This window comes from Gopherus flavomarginatus, chromosome 5, assembly GCF_025201925.1.
Source record: "Gopherus flavomarginatus isolate rGopFla2 chromosome 5, rGopFla2.mat.asm, whole genome shotgun sequence".
Classification (NCBI taxonomy): domain Eukaryota; kingdom Metazoa; phylum Chordata; order Testudines; family Testudinidae; genus Gopherus; species Gopherus flavomarginatus.
Window position 1 is genome coordinate 151,806,103 of NC_066621.1, and position 21,986 is coordinate 151,828,088.

The 21,986-nt window shown below is 47.3% G+C and overlaps 1 protein-coding gene across 8 annotated transcripts in view; it reads right to left on the minus strand.

Annotated features, from left to right (window-relative positions):
- SAMD4A (sterile alpha motif domain containing 4A) overlaps positions 1 to 14,061 on the minus strand; it is a 213,788-nt gene extending 199,727 nt beyond the window's left edge. For 4 of the 8 annotated variants that reach the window (XM_050952589.1, XM_050952583.1, XM_050952582.1 and 1 more), the window contains exons 1-2: positions 13,968 to 14,061; positions 12,018 to 12,658 (exon numbers count right to left, since the gene is read on the minus strand). In XM_050952589.1, coding sequence (XP_050808546.1) covers positions 12,018 to 12,213 — 196 coding nt within the window. In that variant the 5' untranslated portion in view covers positions 12,214 to 12,658; positions 13,968 to 14,061. Of the gene's footprint in view, positions 1 to 12,017; positions 12,659 to 12,981; positions 13,199 to 13,967 lie in introns of those variants that run through there. The other 4 variants (XM_050952580.1, XM_050952581.1, XM_050952584.1 and 1 more) reach the window with 4 other exon arrangements.
- Between the last annotated feature and the right edge of the window lie 7,925 nt (positions 14,062 to 21,986).

Genomic DNA, 21,986 nt, shown 5'->3' on the forward strand with positions numbered 1-21,986 from the left:
AGCTTCTGGCAAACAGAGGCTATGGACGCTTCAGAGCATGATTTTGCATCCCTGCCCATCCTGGCTAATAGCCATCGATGGACCTATCCTCCATGAACTTATCTAGTTCTTTTTTGAATCCTCCCCTGTGGAATAGAACACAACCATACATAAACCATTCAAAACTTAATTATAATGATCCCCAAAGATACTGCATGGGACTGCAATATTTGTCACATCTACAATCAACCCTCAATGGGGAGAATGGGCTTCAGGCAGGGAGAGGAGGAGGAAGAAGGCCAAGAAGAGGCAGTTCTGGAGGGACAATCACTGTCTGCAACCTGTGTGGATACCAAGCGTAAGTTAATGCTGTCCTTACCACCACTGGTTTACACAGTTCCCTCACCACTGAGTGACCCCTCCTTCCTGAGCGGGCAGCAGCCAATCCGAGTACCTTGGCAGCTCTGCTTCTTCCATGGGGGTTGGGAGAGTGTGAACTCACAGGTGTGGGTGGACCCTCTGGCAGGTCTTGCCAGGATCTGAACATTTTAGGGAGATTGTCCCCTTCTCATTCTGGGACGGGCAAACCCAACCCTCTCCGAGGGCAATCAGGTAGACTGGGGTGGGCAAACTGGCCCAGGGCACACATCCGGACCTTCAAACGTTTTAATCCAGCCCTCGAGCTCCTGCTGGGTAGCAGGCTCCAGGACTTGCCCTGCTGCGGCACTCCAGCCGGGGGCTTGCCCCACTCTGCATGTGCTGTGGGTCTGCACGGCTCCCGGAAGCAGCAGCATGTCCCCCTTCCAGCTCCTATGCACAGGGACAGCCAAGGGCCTCCGCAGCTCCCATTGGCTGGAAACCATAGCCAATGGGAACTGCAGGGGCACCGCCTGTGGATGGGCAGCGCGTCGAGCTGCCTGGCTGTGCCTCCGCATAGGAGCCGGAGATCCCTGTTTCTGGTAAGCGCCGCCTGGAATGTGCACCCTGACCCCCTCCCCCGCCCCAACCCCTTGCCCTGATCCCCCTCCCATCCTCCAAACCCCTTGGTCCCAGCCCAGAGCACCCTCCTGCACTCCCAACCCCTCATCCCCAGCCCCACCCCAGAGCCTGTACCCCCCAGCCAGAGCCTTCACTCCCCTCCGCACCCCAACCCCTTGCCCCAGCCCGGAACCCCCCTCCCACACCCTGTACTCCTCATTTCTGATCCCAGCCCAGAGCTCGCACCCCCCAGCCGGAGCCCTCAGCCCCTCCCGCACCTCAGACCCCAATTTCATGAGCATTAATGGCCTTCCAGACAATTTCCATACCCAGATGTGGCCCTCGGGCCAAAAAGTTTGCCCACCCCTGAGGTAGACAATCCATGGCCCAGATCCTCAGCTCTGCCAATCAATATAAGTTCTTTGATATTGATGGAGCTACGCTGGTTTACGCACCTGAGGATCTGGGTTATGCTTGAATCCAACTCACAAAATTTTCAGTCCCTGCAGAAGAATAAACCATAGATGGGGAGATCTGGCCCATAAACTTTAACTTGCCAGGAGGGAAAGCGGTGTCCCTACTCTCTAAATAGTTCTCTGCAGTGACATTAGATACAAGTGTGAAGCATGGAAGCTAAAGTACTGACTACTACATCTTAAAATAAAGCAAGCATTCATACTAATTACTATTTCAGTTCCTCTGATTGCAAACAGAACTCCCGGCCCGGAACAAATCATGTTCATGGACCACAAAAACACCTAAGATTTCAGGAGAAAGGAAAGCCGGGCTTGAAACCTAGTAGGAACGCAGGAATTACCATAGTGCATCAGACCACTAGTCCATCTGATCCAGTACCCTGTTTCCAGCAGAAGCCAGTACCAGCTGCTTCAGAGGAATGTGCATAAAACCCTGAAGTAGGCAGTTGTGGGATAACATAGCCACTGGGAAAGGTTTTTCCTGACCCCCAGTAGTTAGAGAGTGGCATCAGGTAGGTTTACATCACTTCCAAAGCTAGTAAGCATTTTTTTTGCTCCCCTGTCCTTCTTAGTGGGAGAGATGAAGGCCTGCCTAGGTGTCTTAGGTTGGGCACCTAAAAATTGAAGGCTCCAAAATGAATGGATTCTTTCAATAATTTGGGCCTGAATAAAGAACGTTCTTCCAAATGCACTTCTGCTAGGATCGTTTGGATCCTGGAAGCCATTTACCTAAAAACAAACGTATCAAATACAGGGACCGACTTGGTGGACAATTCTGTTCAACTGTTAGCTTCTAATACGTCCAATACACTAGCTATACTGTGCAGCACATGTACAAACTGTCATCCACTGGCAAGAATTTTGACTGCACTCACGGACAAGCTACCCCATTCTCCCATTTAATCTCATCTTAAGAGAACTCAATTTACAAATACACTGCGAGCACTTATTTTAATTTAAAGCACTGAGGTTTGCCCTTTTTAAACTACCAATCTAAAACAATTCCTGACCTAGCCCATCAATCTGTAGCTTATCAAATTCAAGACCGCCATAAGCGACTGAGCTCCTATTGTCGCTTCCTCCTCTTTACATTTAATTTCCTCAGCCATTCTTCGTCCATTTATGCAGAGAAGCAAGTAGATTTAGTTCTTTTCATTTTCCAAAAGAAAAAGCATAACAGAAATATATCAGAGTAAAAATATTTCACTTGGAAGGAAGCCAACTTAAAAGAAACTAGGTCATGTATTGAATAATACTTTGCACTTTTCCTCTAAGGATCCCAAAGCCCTTTACAAACATTTCAGGTGGGATTTCAAAAGCATTCAGCATTAGCCTAGCTCTGCACCCACTGAAGTTTGTGCGAGTTTTAACACTGTCTTCAATCCCACTCTTAGTTTCCATGCACACCTGTGATATAGCTCACTATTTTATCTATTCTCTAGTTGGGGAAACTGAGGCAGGAAAGGGCGTGAGTGACTCAAAAAGCATCATCTTGTGAATTAGGAGCAAAGTAGGGGATAGAACACCACTCTCTAGATTCACAGGCTTGTGCTGCCATAACCACATACCGGTTCCCATTTTGCTAGGGATGAACAATTATTTTTCTATTACAACTTTTTTTTACACGTGCAATGTTTCAGATCAGATATTAAATATGCATTGAATGCAATGCACCCATCAGATAATAATCTGTTTTTGTGCTGCTAATGGGAAAATGTTACAGGATTTTTTTCTATGTACCACTCACTAACTCTGAAATATGAAGCAAACATTCTCTACTACGGCCCCGATCCTGCAACTTTTTCTGCCAGCATGGCTCTCAATGCAGTCGTAGGACCTAGGCTTGCATTTCCCACCTTTGGGAACTTTTGATTGTTAATTAGCCATTGAGGGTCTCCTCCAGTTTTCATGAATGTAACAGAAACAGACTGAGAATGACCAGGAATAATTTTTTTTAAAGAAATACAATACAGAGTTGAATACATGAGCCACAGAGTTCAAAGAAAATATTTCCTCTAGTCCATATTGATATCTATAAGCATTGCAAGCTGATTCTCTTCTTTCAAATTAAAAAGAGGGAGTAGGAAGAAGAGAAAACATTTTCCTACACTCTAACTACAAACTTATGTACAAATAAGGGCACCTGTTAAATAGCAGAGCTGTTGAAAAACACAAGAAGTTTCACTGCTTCGTGCTATCATTCCAATACCTCACGCAGTGTTGCAAACTCCTGCAATTTCACCATAAGTCTGTTATTTGGTCTCTCTCTTAAAGCAACTCTCTGCTTTCGTTAAAAACAAGTGAAATTTGTTAGAGTTGTGGGCCAAAAGTTTGAAAATATGAACTCTAAAAGCTCTAAAATCAGTTGGTAAATTAAAAGATCCCAATGTTCATGATTTTTAAGCACATCTCATGATTTAGGAGCGTCTGTCTCATGATTTTTAACATTTGAGATTGGCAATTCTGCTCTGGAGAACCCTTTAAATACAGTCCTATGCATATTGCCAGCTGTCGTAATTTGAGGGCTTGTGATATTTGGTGGTGTTCTTAAAACCTCAGCTCCAGGAGCCAAGCGATTAGATGAAAATCTAAGGTTTTAGTTTTAAAAGAGGCATCTTTTAGTCCTCGTCGTTTCAGAGAAAGAAAGAAAAGCAGCAGAGGCCCGACTAGCCCCACCAATGAGCAGATGAAGAACGGAGATCATGCTGCACCCCCTTAGGTGAGGTGGAAGCACCAGTACACCTTCTATACACCCAGCAGCTTGGGGAAGCATTGTGCTTCATTAAGGTGCCATGCCTCCTGGTTCCTGCTCCATACCACCCACAATGCAGGCCAAAGCCCTAACTGTGTGCAAGAGCTTTTTTTTTTTTTAATGCGAGTGCCGTTGTTCTACCTTGGCTTGAGTCAACACAATGGGTCAGTATAAAGAATGCACTTGACACAGTACATCATAACTCCGAGCTAAAAAATAAGTGTCTTTAAAATAAATGCTCAGGCAACTTTCGCTGATTGCTGGACCCACGTAGTAGTACCCACAGTTCACGTTAAGCTGAGCCTTCCCAGGAGACTGTCTCCAGTCAATCTGCCCCAGAACAATAGACCCAGGCAATGATGATGCTCTTAGCACTTGACATAGATGGCTTGTGTGAGATAAGGATGAGAACCTTATAATATACCCAGTAGTCAGTGCACTGTGCAAAAGGCAAAGAAAGGTTCTTGTCCTTGGGAGCCAAGCACTTAAAAGTCATTACACTGCGTGATGAGGTAATGCAAACCCCACACTAGACAAGGGGTTAAGGAGTTGCTCTGGGCACACCTGGCCCCACTCTGCCACACCAGCAAGGAACACACAAGCTGGAGGGGGAGTTTAAAAGGGGAGCAGAGCCATTCACATATGGGCAGACCAGGGATGTCAACAGATCTTCGGACCTCAGCTCCTGAGGAAAGGGCTGACTGAAGGGCAGGAGCTTTCCAGACAACCACCGCCTGGAGGCCCCTCATCTTGGGACACCCTGAGAGGGAAGCATTCCCCCTCTCTCTTGTACTGACTCAATTTGTTTGAATGAGTTCCCCTTGCTTTTTGTTCCCAGACTACCCAGGAAGGGGAGAGACTGGGAAGTGATCTGGCCGGAGGGCGTGCCTCTGCAGAGGTGGAGCTGCTACATCACACCCAGCCATGAGGGGCTAGCAGTGAGTCTCCTCCCTTCCTGCTCTGTTATTAATGACGACTGGGTTCTTTGGCTAATGGAAGGTTTGATGACTCCCAGGGTAGTTGGGGCAGCGCAGATACAGCTATGGACTCTCTCTGCTCTGTCAGAGTCTCATTTATGGCCATGGCCAGTAGGAACTTTCCTTTATTAGGTGTTGCACCTGATGGGAGCAAGAGTTAGATGGAAGCAATAGCCTTTTGTTCTCTTTCTTAGTGCCTGGTCAGCACAGGTCTCAGAAATCAAAGGAAAGAAATTTGATGGACTGATCGAGTGTAGGGTGCTCAGCACTTCAGAGAATCAGGTTTTTCAGTCATTCCATGGGGACTGGCCCAATAGCCTAGAGTAAATTTGGCATGATGCAGGCATCTGGCCACTAGATAGGGAATTTCAGAGCAGTCAGGAGGTGGGGGCACTTGGAAGGGAAAGCTCTAAACTCCAGCAGGACATAAATTCCCACAGTGGCCCCTACTGGCCAGCCCACAGAAAGAGGAAGCCTGGTTATGTCCTGCAGATTCCACCATAGGCCAGACCAGATGCACAAAGAGACGTGGCTTTTTTACTACATGTTCTAAATCCTAGTGCCCTATTTAGCTTAGCACAGCTCTATGAAGGGGAATCAACAAGGGGAAGCCAGGTAGAAGAAACATCAATTCTGCAGTCGTGAGGAGTGACTGCAGCCCATGCAGACATACCTTGGCTAGCTTTAATCTAGCTAGTTCAGATACCCAAGCAGAAGCATCAGCAGCACGGGCTTCAGCATGAGCTAGCCACCTAATTACCCAGGGCTCCCACTGGGTTCATACCGCCTGCGCTGAAGCCTGTACTACCAAGGTATCCAGCACATGAGCTCTCTCAATATAAAGCTAGCTTAGGCAAGTCTATGCGAGCTGTGATCACATCCTGTGATTGCAGCATAGTCATACCCTGAGTTAGAGACCTCCCTATGTCCAAACCAAGACCCACCCTACTTCAGTCTCCATCTGCTATCTCCTCCCAGAGCCCTGCTTTCCCAGTCCTCATAGTAGAGTGTTTTCAACTATTAACTGAGAGGGGATAGTCACTTTTAGGGCAAAATGCCACTGTGCAGAGAGTCAGCGTAAGATCTACATACCACTTAATCCCTATTCGGAGGTCATACATGAAGCAGAGCCCTTGTGCCCGCTTGCTGCATGGGCTGGATTTCACTCCTCTAACCTATTTATTTGTGACTCCAAGATGTTTATGTCCAGACAGCTCTTTCCAGCTGGGTTTGAAGCTACCCATGTAGCCCTGTTACAGGGTATAGCCGGGCCTGCCCTTAGTCCTGCCCTGCTCTGTTCCAAAAACCACTCAGAGACCTTCTGGCTCAGCAATCACTGGTGCAGTTTATTTACAGCATGTAATACCACCACCTTCTTACCATTGAGATTTTGGGGGTTTCAGCCTTAAGGGCTTCTCAAGTCTCTGCAGCCAGGAGGGAAGCGCTCCCACCTTCCTTCCACACTCTGGCTTCCCCCTTTCTATCTGGCCACCCCTGCCTGCTTCCTTCCTCTGAGGTTTTTGTTGTTGTCGTTGTTGTTGTTTTACAGCCCCAGGCTAATTTGGCAAAGTGGAAACAGCTACCAGCCTATCAGGCAAAGGTTTTCTCTAGGTAGCTCCAATCTACCGTAATTGGAGCTGGCGTGACAAAGGGTTGGCTCAGCAGTTGCTGCTCAGCACCCTGTCACAAGCCCCCACAGAAAACCATGTTTGAAAACAAACAAACAAAAATGTAAATGATAATACTGAAAAAACAGTAACTCTCAGTGGGAGAAACTTCTGGTTTCTAACGTGGTTTCCAACACCCCCCCCCCTCCACACACACACACAAAACCGTTCTCATTCATTAAGTCCTGGTGAAAGTATCTTGAATTCCTCACTGGTGCTCACTGCACACCCAATCCTGTTCTCAGTTAAGTCAATGGGATTCTCCTTGTTATTACACCTCTACCTCGATACAATGCTGTTCTCAGGAGCCAAAAAATCTTACCGCGTTATAGGTGAAACCATGTTATATTGAACCTGCTTTGATCCACTGGAGTGTGCAGCCCCATCCCCCAGAGCACTGCTTTACCGCGTTATATCCAAATTTGTGTTATATCAGGTCGCGTTATATCAAGGTAGCGGTGTACTTATATTACCATAGCACCTATGAGCCCTAGTCATAGACCATGACCTCACAGCGGTAGGCACTGATCTCAATGACCGCAGGAACAGGTCTCACAGTGGCCTCAGATGGTTTTCTTCGATACTGCTCTTCCGACTGCTCACATCAGCCTGGATTTATTTGCTCGTTTTTTGGTTGCTGTTTCTTCCTTACTAGCCCCCCCCAAGCAGTTTGAGTGTTGAAGAGCCAAAAAGGTTGTTTGGGATTCTCTCTACTTTGTTTGATCTTTGTGGATTTCAAAGTTCCATTCTACATATGTTACAATCGTTAAAGATCTCTGACATGGATTGTGCATCTTATCCAACAGTGACCTGTAGGGATTTTTTGCATTGCTTTTTTTGTTTCCTATCAACCACCAGTAATTTCAAAGAAGACATTTTCATGAGGTTTTAGAGTGACACATACATTCTCTGTGGCACCTGCATCACTTCTATGCGATGTGCCTCTGTTGCATCAGAGACGACAGAGTAGCTTTCAGCCTGGGAAAGCCTATGGAGACCCCTGTTCTAAAGATTCTGTACACAGCTATTTTGTCTGTTAAGCGCCACTGGTAACAAAATGGCAGCAGGAACAGTAGGTTTCTTAGAAAAATCCCTTTTTGAGAGTTACGCTGTAGCTGTGCATTCCAACCAGATTTACATTTTACATGTCAGGTGCTACAAATGAGAGCTGAATTTTCATTAATAGGCAAAGGAAAAACCTATTAAAGAAAACCACATGAAGAAAACAGAAAGATGAAACTCTGCCAAACGTGCTTGTTTCAAATAAAACCAATCAGTTTTAAAGAATTAATTTTTGTTCAATATTTTTCATTTCATCTTCAATACTTGCGAGAAGCAGCAGGAAGACAGCACTTAAGACTGGAGTCCACACAACAGAGCAACAACAACAAAAAACCAAAATCCATCTGTGAAAGATCAAGTTCTCTCCCATTGCCCAGTCAATATGCCTCAAGCCCTGTTTTGTGGGTCTTGCTGGTGAGAAGGTACTTTGCCTTCCATGTCTATTCAGCCATTGGCCTCTCTGCTGACTCCAATTACCTAGGATAGTATTTGTGAGGTGGACATCGATCCAATAAGAAACGTGATGAGTCAACACACTCATTTCAACAATGATCAGATAGAGTCACTATCCATTTCAGGCAGATTTTAACAAGCAACATAGGCTCTGTGTCCATAGAACAGGGGTCGGCGACCTTTCAGAAGTGCTGTACCGAGTCTTCATGTATTCACTCGAATTTAACTCGCGTGCCAGTAACACATTTTAACGTTTTTAGAAGGTTTCTTTCTAGAAGTCTGTAATATATAACTAAACTATTGTTGTATATAAAGTAAATAAGGTTTTTAAAATGTTTAAGAAACTTCATTTAAAATTCAATTAAAATGCAGAGCCCCCTGGACCGGTGGCCAGGACCCAGGCAGTGTGAGTGCCACTGAAAACTAGCTCGCATGCCACCTTCAGCACACATGCCATAGGTTTCCTACCCCTGCCATATAATGACTCTTTTCCCATGGGAGACCAACTTTAAAGTCAATTCAAACATTCACACTGGCATGTTAGACTCACATGTTGCTTTCACACTAGCTTCACTGGAGAAAATAGGACCATTTGTGCCTTCGTCACTATATTTTTGTCTTTTTACTGCACTGAGGAAGCTAGAGATAGCCTGGAATTTAACTGACAGTAGGATTGATACACCACATGTAAAGATTTATGGCCCAAACCTGTTCCCAAGTTACAGCTCTGATCCCAAAACCTCTTGTACTTGGGTAGATTGCTGCACCCAAGAGGAGACCCATTAATTCAAACACAGAGGCAAAGTGGCCAGTTTCCATGCAAGAAGTTGCATGATCAGGCCTGTGTCATTGGCAAATCTCCCACTAAGGGAGAAAAAATTAGGCCAAAAAGTAGGGGGCAAATTGATATCTTTAAGTATTGCTGACATCACCACCAGTCATGGAAGAAACAAACCCAGGTTAGTTGTGTAAATTGTGGAATTCAAGCAGTAACAGCAATTAACTTCTTATTGCTCTTGTTAGACACAAGGTAGGTGACAACTTTTATCTGACCAGATTCTATTGGTGGCAAGTATAAACCTTCAAACTACAAGGAGTTCTCCAAGTCTGGGGAACAAAATCAGAGTGTCCAAGCTAAATACAAGTTGGGACTGAGAGTTAAACATAAGGGGTAACACATGTCATAGGAGGTCATTTGAGATGGAGTGGGCAGTAAGGGTTGCTATGCAAAAGGGGTTTGAAGTGGGCCACAAAGGGTTACCAGGCAGGTGTGTGTGACAGATTGTTGTAATGAGCCATGAAATCAGTATCGCTGTTCATTCCCTGGTTTTGGGCATCTAGCAGCATTAAGTTGTGGTTGTTGTGAGAACCTGGTGTGATTTCATGTCTAGTCAAGTGACAAATGCCATGGTATGAAATGTGTGGTGAATAAGGGCTATTTAATATAATTTCAACAGGAGATCTCAAAGCACTTTAAAAGACAGGTGGTTTTACAAAGTACATAATGTTAATATCAAACTAAAAGTCACTTCCTATCATTTCTTCATTGCCAAACACAGAGACCAGGCATTCCTCTCTAACAACAGAACCACCTTGATCAAAAAGTAAACACCTTGATTCTCTGATGCAGAGGCATGTTTGCCTTATGTTTACCAAGCATCAAATTTACAAGAAGAAGAAATGGTTAGTGGTATCAGAAATTTAACAAAGGTTCTCAAGTCTTGCTACTGAGCCTATAAAAGCCCTAAAAGAACAGCTGATTATTAGAACAAAACATCTAAGCAAGTGCTATCAGCATCACAAATGTAATCATTCAGAGGCAAACCAAGGGCTCGATTCCATAAGTTTTATTCTCAGGAGTAATCCTTATACTCATTGGGGTCAATGGGATTAGTCACATGTGTAAGTACTGGTAGGATCAGGACCTTCGTTTCTACTACTATTTTGGCAAGAGACTGATCATTATGCAGAAAGTCCTTTCATTCATACATGACCTAGTATTTGGATGGGCTTTAGATGAAATTTTTCTGTCATAATTTAAACGGGTACGCCACAGCTACTGCAGTCTGCAGATAAATCATTCATGTGTAATCTTTTGACAAATACATGTGACGTAACTATTACAGGAAATCCAGGTAAAACTAAAAACCAGAAGTTTATACAATGGTACATAGTCACATACACTACTGGGAACCAAAGATAAACTGTGCTAATGCACGTAAGAGGAAAGGCGATTCTGTTCTGTGGAAGATCAGTTTAAAAGAGTGTGCTCTCCTTCCCAATTTATTCTTAGTTAGGCCTCCACCCGCAAATGTATGAGGTTAGACTGTTCAGCTGTTTATAAAATGTAGTATTGCACTGAAATGTACACTGCAACATTCCTCCTGGGCACTCATACGAACTATATAAGGAAATATCCAATTCCAGTGTGTTCACCATTGTTGTGATAGAGCTCTGTACACTGGAACAGCCCCGAGTTGATTTCCTAAAGGCGTACTTAAATATATCCTAGCCCTAACAACATTTTACTGGACGTTGTCATCAAATGGCAGCATAGACAGCTGCCAAATCTTGCAGGCTCAGTGCTCTAATATGGAACAGCTGGAAGAGGACCCTGCATTCTTTTCTCTCAGTAAACACTGGGGGCTCTGTTCAGTATCCTACTGCAATAAAGCCTAAAGAATTTCACCTATCAATTGAAAGACTTTCCCCCCCTCCACAGACTATGCTTTGTGTGTTCTTTTAACCATGTGCAGAAGTCCAAGGTGTACATATTTAATCCTACAAACTATATTAAAATATCTGAGACAAGAACAGGAGGGATTATATTTGTTTTTGGAGAGATTTTTTGCAAACAGAATAAAACTAGGTAATTTAGCTGTGTATTTAACCTCATCTCTGCAAAGAGTAGTTTGGAGTTTTATTTTGGAAGGTTTCTTTAAAAGAGTGCGTGGTCACACTTGTGCACACACACAAAGCATGAGTTTAATTTCATTTACACCGTTTTAATTCTCCTAACTTTCACTGGTGTATAAATGAGATCAAAATCAGGCCCATATATATTAAACGTACATCCCTGGGACAGTACATGCACAGTATACACTAACTGAATTATGTATAGCAGCCCTAAATGGTCTACTAATATCTTCCCACAGCTCCTGTGGAATATACAGAGCATTCAGAGCGGCAGAAAAAAAAAACTGTATTCAAACAGGACCTGAATGATGAAACAAATTACCATTTAACAAAATGGTAAGATACCTCAGCTAGCCACAGATCAGCAAAACACTCGTTTGTATTAGATAATGAGGAGATTCTTCTGCATGTTGCTTAAAGCAAAGCAAGCCACGTTGTCCAAAAGAAGCCTAGAAAATCCAGACTCTACGTGACCTGACTGACTTATTTCATAGGAAACTGCATGAGAGAAAAATCAATCATTCATGCTACCGTAGTTACACCACTGAATAGACTGTAGTAGTTTGCTGTGAAAAAAAATCAAACTGAAATAAGTCATCACTCGTCTGAAACATAAAATGTAAAAAGAGAAGCTGTTAACAATGAGGCTGGTTCATTTGGAGCCCCAGCTCCCTGACCTCCGCTTTTTTGCCATCATTAGGGTATCAATCAGAGAACAATGTAGCATTCAAAATGGATTGGTTGCACCAAAACTTACCAGGGTTGTTGGCTTCCCCTTCAAGAATGTGCAGCTCAGTGCAATCTGCCAATGAATGCTCCAGGCAGAGCTGGAGGAAACGGGCTTGGGTTCGACTCACCCGCTTCAACAAGGAGAGCAAAGCAACAGTCTGCTCGCATTCATTCCAGCCTTTAAACCAACCAGCCAGCACTCCAACCTGATCTCGAAACATCATGATTAGATTGGGGTGGGGGAGTGGAGGGAGAAAAAAAAAAAAGCCTCTGCAGGGGAAAAAATTCCCTCCAAAGTTCTTTTCCCCGTGTCTGTCTCACGATTTTATTTATTAATCAGATGGATTTTTGGACACAGCCGTCAGCTCAGATGTGGGTCTGGTTTCTCTCCTTCTCTTTCTATCTTCAGTTCAGTGTCCTGATGGCTTCTTGTTAAATTCCCCAAAGATGATGACACAAAGTGGCACAGGGAAATAGGGTTGGGAAATTGTATATTATATATACACACACACATATATATATATATCTCAACAAGGCACAGGAGTGGATGTATAGCTTCTTCTTCTTTCCCCTCAGGTTATTTTAGCCTAGCGTCGCCAGCTCTCTCCTCCCCTGGGTGGCAAACTGGACCATCCACACCCGCATTCCTCCCAAAGCAAATGTTCACAACTGGAAAGAGAAAAGAATTGCTGATGATGACGACACACTGTGCAAGGAAACGCTATGATTCAGCATGACAGCAGCAGAGCCCGTTTCCTAACCTACCGAAGGAGATTTCAGGTCAACAACACAGGGAAGGGTAACGGGGGGGAGGGAAAAGGCGAGAAAGAAAGGGGAAGGGAGGAAGACACCAAGCCTCTACAAATTCAGCCTCCATACACAGCAACTGAAAGATGCAGGCTTTGCAGCTAATGGTTTAAAGAAAGGAGGGAGCTCCCTGTTGCTGCCATAAAAGGGTTCCTAGTGTTTGGGCAGGTTCTTCAGGGACCTACCTGCTTTAAACTGCAACTGCTGCAAGAGACGATTCGTGCAGAAGAAAACTTACATTGCGGCTATAAAGCTCTAATGCAAAGCAGGAGCAGCTCTGGTGCCTTCCTCTCCACCTCCTCCTCCTCCTCCTCCTCCCCGGGAAGTAGCCGAGTTGCTGCAGCTCCATCTACAGCAATCAAGCATCTCAAGCCAGCCCCTTTGGATTGAGGCCCTAAGCAGCAGCAGCGTGAGACAAAAATAAACTCTACCCACCCCCGACTTCATCACACAGCCCGGCAGGCACAGGCCAGCCCAGGGAGTCTTCGGGTCCCCCTCTCCCTTTTTAGGCTTCCTAAAAAATGATCACATCATTCCACCCAGCCCCAGCTATTTTCCAAGTATCTTCACCAATCCACCGCTCTAGCGGGCGGGAGGAAGGGGGGTGTCTGTCTCTCTCTCCCCCTCCTTCTGTCCTACTGAAGCGCTCATGAAATCCACCCGGTTGTACATACGCGTTCTCCACATTCAAGGCATCGCCTTGCGACCGAAAGAGCGACCTGGTCCATTAGCCTCAAGGGAGCTTTGCAAAATGCAAACGAGCGCTGAGCAAGGAGCCCCTTCCTTCCCCTCCTTCCCAAAGTTGGGCTGCTGCGGCTTTTCTGCTTCACCTAGGATGGCTCTCAGCAAACACCACCCCGCTGTTACCCCCCAGCCCATGGGGGTGCACAGGAGTGGGCAGGGCAGTGCCAGCCCACTCGGGGCTCTAAGCACTGCAGCGATGTTTTGGGGAGCCCCCCACATGCAACAGATAATTAATAAGCTCCCACCCCGGAATTGCCGGGGACCCCCAGCTAGTGCTTAGTCTGCCTAAGCCCAGCGCGGAGCAGGGCACAGACCAGCCCCTGGGCAGGGAGAGGAGCTTGGTCCAGCCCCAGGGAAGGCACGAGCCCTCCCGCCCCGCCGCTGCCAGCTCCCCGCGGCACCATCGCGCCACGCCCCGGGCACCCACCTGGCTCACTCCCATGCTGCCCCCCGGCTGTCTCGGGAGGCTGAGGCAGGTGCCTCGCTGCTGTCAGGCGGGCTGCGGCTGGCGGCGCCCCGGCCGTGCCATGGCGGGGAGCGGGCAGGGGCGATCCCGGCGGGCGGTGCAGCAGCGCCGAGCGCCTGGCTGGGCGAGACTGAGCCGCGCGGAGCCCCGCGCCCCAGCTCCCCACATGCTAGTCATTAGCATAACCCATTACGTCATGGCCTCGGGCGCGAGGCCCCCGCCCCCCGGGTCGGGGCAGCGCCAGGGAAGCCCGGAGCGGGCCGGGCCCGCGGCCGCGGGGCGGCTCCTTCCCGCCTCGGCAGGCCCCTGCTGCGGGGCCCCAGCACCCCGGGCGGGGCGCAGCGCCCCCTGCCTTACCCTGCCCTGCCCTGCCCTGGCCGGGGCGTGAGACTGGGCCGGGCGGCCCGCCGTGTGCCGGGCTCTGTGTGTGTGTGTGTGTGTGTGTGTGTGTGTGTACCGCGGCGGGGCTTCACACTCCCGGTGTGTGTGTGTGTGTGTGTGTACCGCGGCGGGGCTTCACACTCCCGGTGTGTGTGTGTGTACCGCGGCGGGGCTTCACACTCCCGGTGTGTGTGTGTGTGTGTGTGTGTGTACCGCGGCGGGGCTTCACACTCCCGGTGTGTGTGTGTGTGTGTGTGTGTGTGTGTGTGTACCGCGGCGGGGCTTCACACTCCCGGTGTGTGTGTGTGTGTGTACCGCGGCGGGGCTTCACACTCCCGGTGTGTGTGTGTGTGTGTGTGTGTGTGTACTGCGGCGCGGCTTCACACTCCCGGTGTGTGTGTGTGTGTGTGTGTGTGTGTGTGCTGTGAATGTACCGCGGCGGGGCTTCACACTCCTGCAGTGTGTGTGTGTGTGTGTGTGTGTGCCGCGGCGGGGCTTCACACTCCTGCACTGTGTGTGTGTGTGTGTGTTGTGAATGTACCGCGCCGGGGCTTCACACTCCTGCAGTGTGTGTGTGTGTGTGTGTGTGTGTGTGTGTGTGTGTGTACCGCGGCGGGTCTTCACACTCCTGGAGTGTGTGTGTGTGTGTGTGTGTGTGTACCGCGGCGGGGCTTCACACTCCCGGTGTGTGTGTGTGTGTGTGTGTGTGTGTACCGCGGCGGGGCTTCACACTCCTGGAGTGTGTGTGTGTACCGCGGCGGGGCTTCACACTCCTGGAGAGAGTGTGTGTGTGTGTGTGTTGCAAATACACCCCAGCGGGGCTTCACACTGTGTGTGTGTGTATGTGTCCTGCAAATACACCCCAGCGGGGCTTCACACTGTGTGTGTGTGTATGTGTCCTGCAAATACACCCCAGCGGGGCTTCACACTGTGTGTGTGTGTATGTGTCCTGCAAATACACCCCAGCAGGGCTTCACACTGTCTGTGTGTGTGTGCTGCAAATACACCCCAGTGGGGCTTCATACTGTGAAGATGCTTGATGCTGCAAATACACCCCAGCGGAGCTTCAGACTCCCCGAGTGTGTGTGTGTGCTGCAGATGTACCCCAGCGGGGCTTCACACTCCCTGTGTGTGTGTGTGTGTGCGTGTGTGCGTTTCAAATACACCCCAGTGGGGCTTCACACTTCCTGAGTGTGTGTGTGTGTGTGTGTGCTGCAAATACACGCCAGGGGCTTCATACTCCCTGAGTGTGTGTGTGTGCTACAAATACACTCAGCGGGGCTTCACACTGTGTCTGTGCTGCAATACACCTGAGTGACCTTCACACTCTGTGTGTGTGTGTGTGTGTGTGTGTGTGTGTGTGTCCATGCGCACGCTGGAAATACACCCCAGCGGGCTTCACACTGTGTGTGTGCACTGCAAATACAACCCAGCGGGGCTTCAAACTCACTGAGTGTGTGTTTGTGTGCTTGTGCTGCAAATACACCTGAGCGGGGTTTCACATTCAGTGTGTGTGTGTGCTGCGAATACATCCCCTGTGGGCTTCACAGTCACTGTGTGCTGCAAAAATACACAGCAGGGTTTCACATTCTGTGTGTGTTTGTGTGTGTGTGCTACAAATACACCCCAGTGGGTCTTCACTGTGTGTGTGCGTACATGCTGCAAATACACCCCAGCTGGCTTCACACTCATATGTGTGCACTACAAAGACACCCCAGTGGGCTTCACAATCACTCTGTGTGTGTGCTCAAATACACCCCAGCGGGCCTTCACACTGTGTGTGTGTGTGTGTGTGTGTGTGCGCGCACGTGCATGTGCTGGAAATACAACATACCAGAATTCACACTCTTGTGTATGCTGCAAATACACCTTAGCAGGGCTTCCCTTCAAACCCTGGGATGGGTGGGTGTGCTGCAAATTCACCCCTGCAGGCTTCACACTGTGTGTGCGCACTGCAAATACATCCAGTGTGGCTTCAAACTGTGTGTGTGTGCATGCTGCAAATACACTCCAGTAGGACTTCCTGTCACATCCAGGGTGTGTGTGTGCTGCAAATACACCCCACTGGGACTTCCTCCAAACCCGGGAGGTGTGTATGTGTGCTGCAAATACACCCTATTAAATCTTTACACCCCACTGTGTGTGTGTGTGTGCGTGCGTGCTGCAAATATACCACCAGCTGAGCTTCACACCCACTGTGTATGCATGTTGTAAATACTGTACTCCCAATCACCTGAGCTTCTCCTTGCACAATATATTTATGTTTTCCGAATACTGCAACTGGCAAAGCTTTCCTTTCCACACTTCTGCAGCTGTGTTTGCACGTGTCTGTAAAATGGGGCAAACACCACCAGTGGACAGGGATTCCCCTTTGCACCACTGGATGTGTGCTGGTGCAAATGTTGCCACAGGCTAAGAACTTTTCCCTTTGCACCACAATCTGTGAATCGAATTGTGTGTGCACATGTGCAGAACATAGGTTGGTGGCATTCATCAGCAATCCTTCAGAACCCTGCTTTAGGAGGATAGGAAGCCCATGTTTGGACCATGACTGTAGATACTCTAGGACTCTTTTAATAAGGGTTTATTGCAAATATCGACTGTGAACGAGCTCTCCTTTCATGCCAGTGTGTGTGGGTTACACATTGCAGCACTTGTCAATAGGCCACTGACCAGGGAGTGGAGGAGAAATGTTCTTTCCTCTTCCTAAGTAACAAAGCTGGTCTGTAAAGACCTTTGACTGCCCTTTAAAGTGACTCAGGAAAGCTTTCTGGGTGGCTGGGAGAGCAAGCCTCACCTCTCTTGCTAAAGGGAGAGGGTTAAAAATCCACCCTCTTTTACCCCAGCGCATCTCCACTGGGTTCAGAAAGCAGGCCGGCGTGGTTGTGGATGGGGCAGGCGGGGTTCCACACTGTTGCCATTGGATACTCATTCAAAAAATATATAAATAAAAAATCAACCAAGCAATGCCTAGAGCCTGAGGCTTGAGAAACAATGTACCAAGTGTAAGTAGGAGCTTTGCATGAGAATCACATAGGGTGTATTCTCTGCAAGACTGTAACAGCAATTCACAAGGGAAAACGAAAAAGGGAATATCACTGCCATCTACCATTATCAGCAAATACAAGGGTGGGAGGGGGGAGAAAGGGTGGGGGGAGAAATGGGGAAAATGCTCATATAAGGATGTCCCAAAGCATTGCAATGCAAGCACATTGGCTTGGAGCATCTCTGTCGATTAAGCCACTTGAATGAAGCAGGGAAAACTTGCCACTATCTGGGTGGAAACCATTCTGCAAAGTACACACGCCCTGTGGCCTGGGCTGACTCCTCGGTGCAGTGAAATGATGCTTTCCAGGGTGTGCAATGAGTTGTTGAGGGTGATACAAATCAATCTGTGTGGCATGTACAGAACAAAAAAATGTGAATGAGATCAAAATAGTATGGTGTAGGAGACCAGCGTGCCTGTGGAAATTAATCAATCCCATGCTCCATTGTTGTTTTTAGATGGACATTAAAATAACATTGAATTTTCACAAATGTGCTTGTTTCAGCGCATGGGTCAGGCTACACTAGTGTAAATTCGAAGGAATTCCAATGACAGCAGTGGTTCTACTCCCGATGTACACCCATGTAACAAGAGCTAGGCACTATGATAATACCAATAAATAATAATAATGACCCACTACATTTCAGTCATATGCAAATATTTTTAAATATGAAATGAGAACTTCATATTTTGTACGCATAGAGGATTTATACACAAACAAACATAATAGAACCAAGAGGCTCCAATCACAATCCAGGGCTCATTGTGAGGGGCTCGGTATAAACATGTAGCAAAAAGATCATCTCTGATCCAGACAACTCACGATCCTGGTTAACGACAAGACCTCCAAAGTGAATAAAACAAACAGATGGGTAGAGGTGGGAGAGAGGGAAGACAAGGCGTGAGGATCAAATGAGCATATTTTCACCGAGACTAGCTGTACGCACATTGTAACATGCCACCTGAATTCAGCTGAGCAGGCAGAAATCATAACTATGCAAGCAGTTTCAGTCTCACTTGGCTACGATTTAGGTGTCAAAATATCAGCCGAGGGTTTGTGACTGGTGCATGTTTCATTGATACCAATTGTAAAACTGACTCCAATACGTTTTAAATGAAAATCAACACGGTGAAAGGATTGTGCAAATTTTCCCTAGCTGGTGTTATGATAATGACATAAAATAGAGCGTGGGCAAAGCCAAGAGGATAGGGTAGTTTTGTAGCAGTGGTAAATGATTCTGCTGCCTTTATCTGTAGGGGTTAGTTTGAATCCAGCTTGTAACAATAATGACCAAACGGTGCCTCCAGATGAAGGCCATTTGATAGTCTAGGTACATTGAGTTGAGTGATTTCAGCCTTTTCCCCCACCCACGAGTGTCTGCATCATAAAAACCACCAACACAATTGCCACTTGTTGCCAACCGGGCTAGCCAACTCAGCAGAAAGGCTGAGGAATGAATGGGAACCATTCTGAATATAAACAGGCCAAAAGTCAAAACCGGTAGTGGGATAGTCATTTTGTAGGGAATGTGATTCTTCCCCTTGGACTTTCTAACCATTCTACAGAATGCTTCCGCAGGGATTTAATTTTCTGTTAAATTCTACAGGATGAGCCAAACAAAAACCCAACCCTGTAAAAAACTAAAATGCCGTAGGATTTTCCCATAAGCCAAGGAGTCTACATTTAGGCCTAGCCTCCACTTACAAATTTTGTCATTATAACTAAAACAACAAAAAACTTTCCTAGCATAGGTGCAGCTTATACCAGCAAAAAAGTGCTTTTCCTGGCATAGCTTACACTGGTTTGGCAAGTAAAAAGCCCTTCTATGCCAGCTGTGTTGACACCAAGGCTTTTTTCAGCAAAGAAATGTCACAAAGCTCCCATCCCTAACTGACATTGATTTCCAGCAGAAAGTTTCTAGTGTGGACTTGGACTTAGTCTGGTCCCTGGCACCGGTTCCCCCCATCAGGCACAGGCTGGTGGAGGAATTTGAATCGGTGTGCCTGTAGCTGTTCTGTGGATAAATGGAGGATTTCCATCTCCACCAATGTCGGTCTAGCACCTTTGATGAGCAGCAAATTCGCACACAAAATTAACAGTATTCTAAAAAACGCCAAAATATAATCTCCAAATCAACTCCCTGGATGCTGTTAGAGGAAAACACCATCTAGTGGACAGCAGTAGTAATCACACCACTGATAGGTAAGACAACAGAGTGTTCCCAAGTTCTACACACTGGGAGGGAACAGATTTAAACATTTTATTAAAGTGAATGTTTGAAATTAAATATACACAAGTTGAGAGGGAAGGTACTGTACATCTGGGGTCAGGCTTGGGTTATGGGGGGTTACAGATATTGTTTGCAAGAATGAAAAGATACATACAAATTGCATAACCGGCATAGACCAAGACTGGGGTGCAAGGGTTTTTAAAGTGTCAGTAGATAAGGGGGCTCAGGTACGCCACCCATGGAATGAATAAGGAGTCCAAGTCACTATCGGTGGAGCAGATAAGTACATGGGTGGGGTGCGTCCCTTGGTCCGTCAGGGAAGGAAGCGGGTTATTTCCCTGGTCAGCTGTCTCGGTTACTCGGTGTGGTATTGGCGGTGTCCGGTGATGTGTTCGGTATAAATGTCTCTGGACCACCTGATGGTGTCAGACACCATGAGCTGTCTCATGAGCCAGGCGTAGTGTTGACCGACCCCGCACGCTCTCAGAACTGGCTCATTGCGGGGGTCCCACGAGCCCAAGGGCGTGTACCTGGACTTCATAGCCCTGGGGTCTCAGGGTCTCGGCCAGCGGGGCGTACTTCGACTCCTTCCGTGCTCGGGCCTCATTAATGCAGGCCCACCTGAGCTATATCAGGTAATAACCAGACACCCCTAAACAGGGAAGATCATGCACTTGATGTGAGCTTCTGGTCTCCGCTTTCTCGCTTCAGATATCAGTTTCAGGGCAAGACTTACAAACCAGATGTATTGGGAACTGTCTGGCTAATGCATTCTGGTTTCAGAAGTATGGCAGCACAAATCCCCACATGCTCTGTGCCCTTGGCCCTTGATGACATTGGGCTTTCTGGAGTACCAGGCAGGTTCAGGAAGTGAAGAAGTCTGGAGCTGCTAGAGAAAATGATGGTACTGGGAGGATGAAATAATGGGGTTGATGTAGGACAACCCAAGGCTTGGTCCCAGACATCATAGCATTGTATACAGAGGGGATCTTTTACTATCCCCGTGGCTTGTGTTTTCTTATCATGCCACACAGAGAGGGGCTCTGGAATGACAGCTGGGAGGCAGATGGGGTGGTAGGCAGTGCTGGGTGATGGAGGAATGGCCTGTGAGCCAAAACAGTGGATGTAATTGTGCAAAGCTGCAGTTGGAAGGTGGAGGAGGTGGGAAGTAGCGGGAGAGAGGTTAGATCAGGTAGAAAATGAAGCTGACAGCTGAGACAGAGTGGCAACTGCAAGTGGAGGGGAGAGACCGATGAGGAAGGATGCTTGAAAGGCCACTGGACATAGAAGAGCTGGAGGGAAGGCGATAGGGAGCTAGAAGTCAATAGGTCCCCAAGGGTGGGGGGGAAACAGGCATCTGGACAGTGAGGGGATCTGGAAGGCGGGCCAGGAAGAGGAGCAGAACTGAGTGGGGCAAGGAAGAAGTAGGCTACATCAAAGGAGGGGGGTGCAGGAGCACTGCTGAAATGGTGGACTTCAGAGAGGAAGGGACACACTGAATGGGTGACACCCACAGCTTCCATCTGGCCCATTTTTAACAGGTGAGGCAGCACATTACGGGTCATGGCCTGATTCCACCTGAGAGTGGATGCAAGGCACAGTTGACCCAGAGGGTGAGGTTGGTTGGCTCTTAGACCCAAATACACAAAGGTATTTTGGCTCTTAACTTCCATTGAAACCAGTGGAAATTAGAAGCCTAAATATCTTTGGGGATCTGGACCTATGACCATGTCTACACTACAAACTTTGGTTGATGCAAGTAATGTCAGTGTAAAGCCGCTGCAGTTAGCACATTGCTCATTCATATGCATACTTGACTCCACGCGTCGGCGTTGATAGCACTCAGCATGGGTGCTCGTGTTGATGCCCACTGCAGTGCGCCATGGGTAGGTATTGCCATGTGCAACTCACCATCATCCAGCACAATGCCTCTTGGGAAATTCTGGCAATGCACAGTGGGGCAGAAATGAGTAATGCAGGAGTGAGTAGGAACCAGTGACCAAGCTATCATCATGCAACTTTCTCCATCTCATAATGCCATACATATCCCATCATTTTTGTGCTTTTTTAAAAAATCCCACAAACCTGTGTGGCACATTTTGCTGTCTGCCATCTCTGACAGAAGGATGGAGCCTGTGCAGCTCTGCCCTATTGTGGTAAGCATCACAAACACAGGACATATGATCCAACGGTAGTTGAAGAGCCACAAGAAGAAATGCAGTAGCAGGAGATATAATGGTTTTGTGGAAGACAGATTGCTGTGGGCTACAGCAAAAACCAATTCAGGGTTAGTGGTGGTATTCATGGAGCAGCTGTAGATGG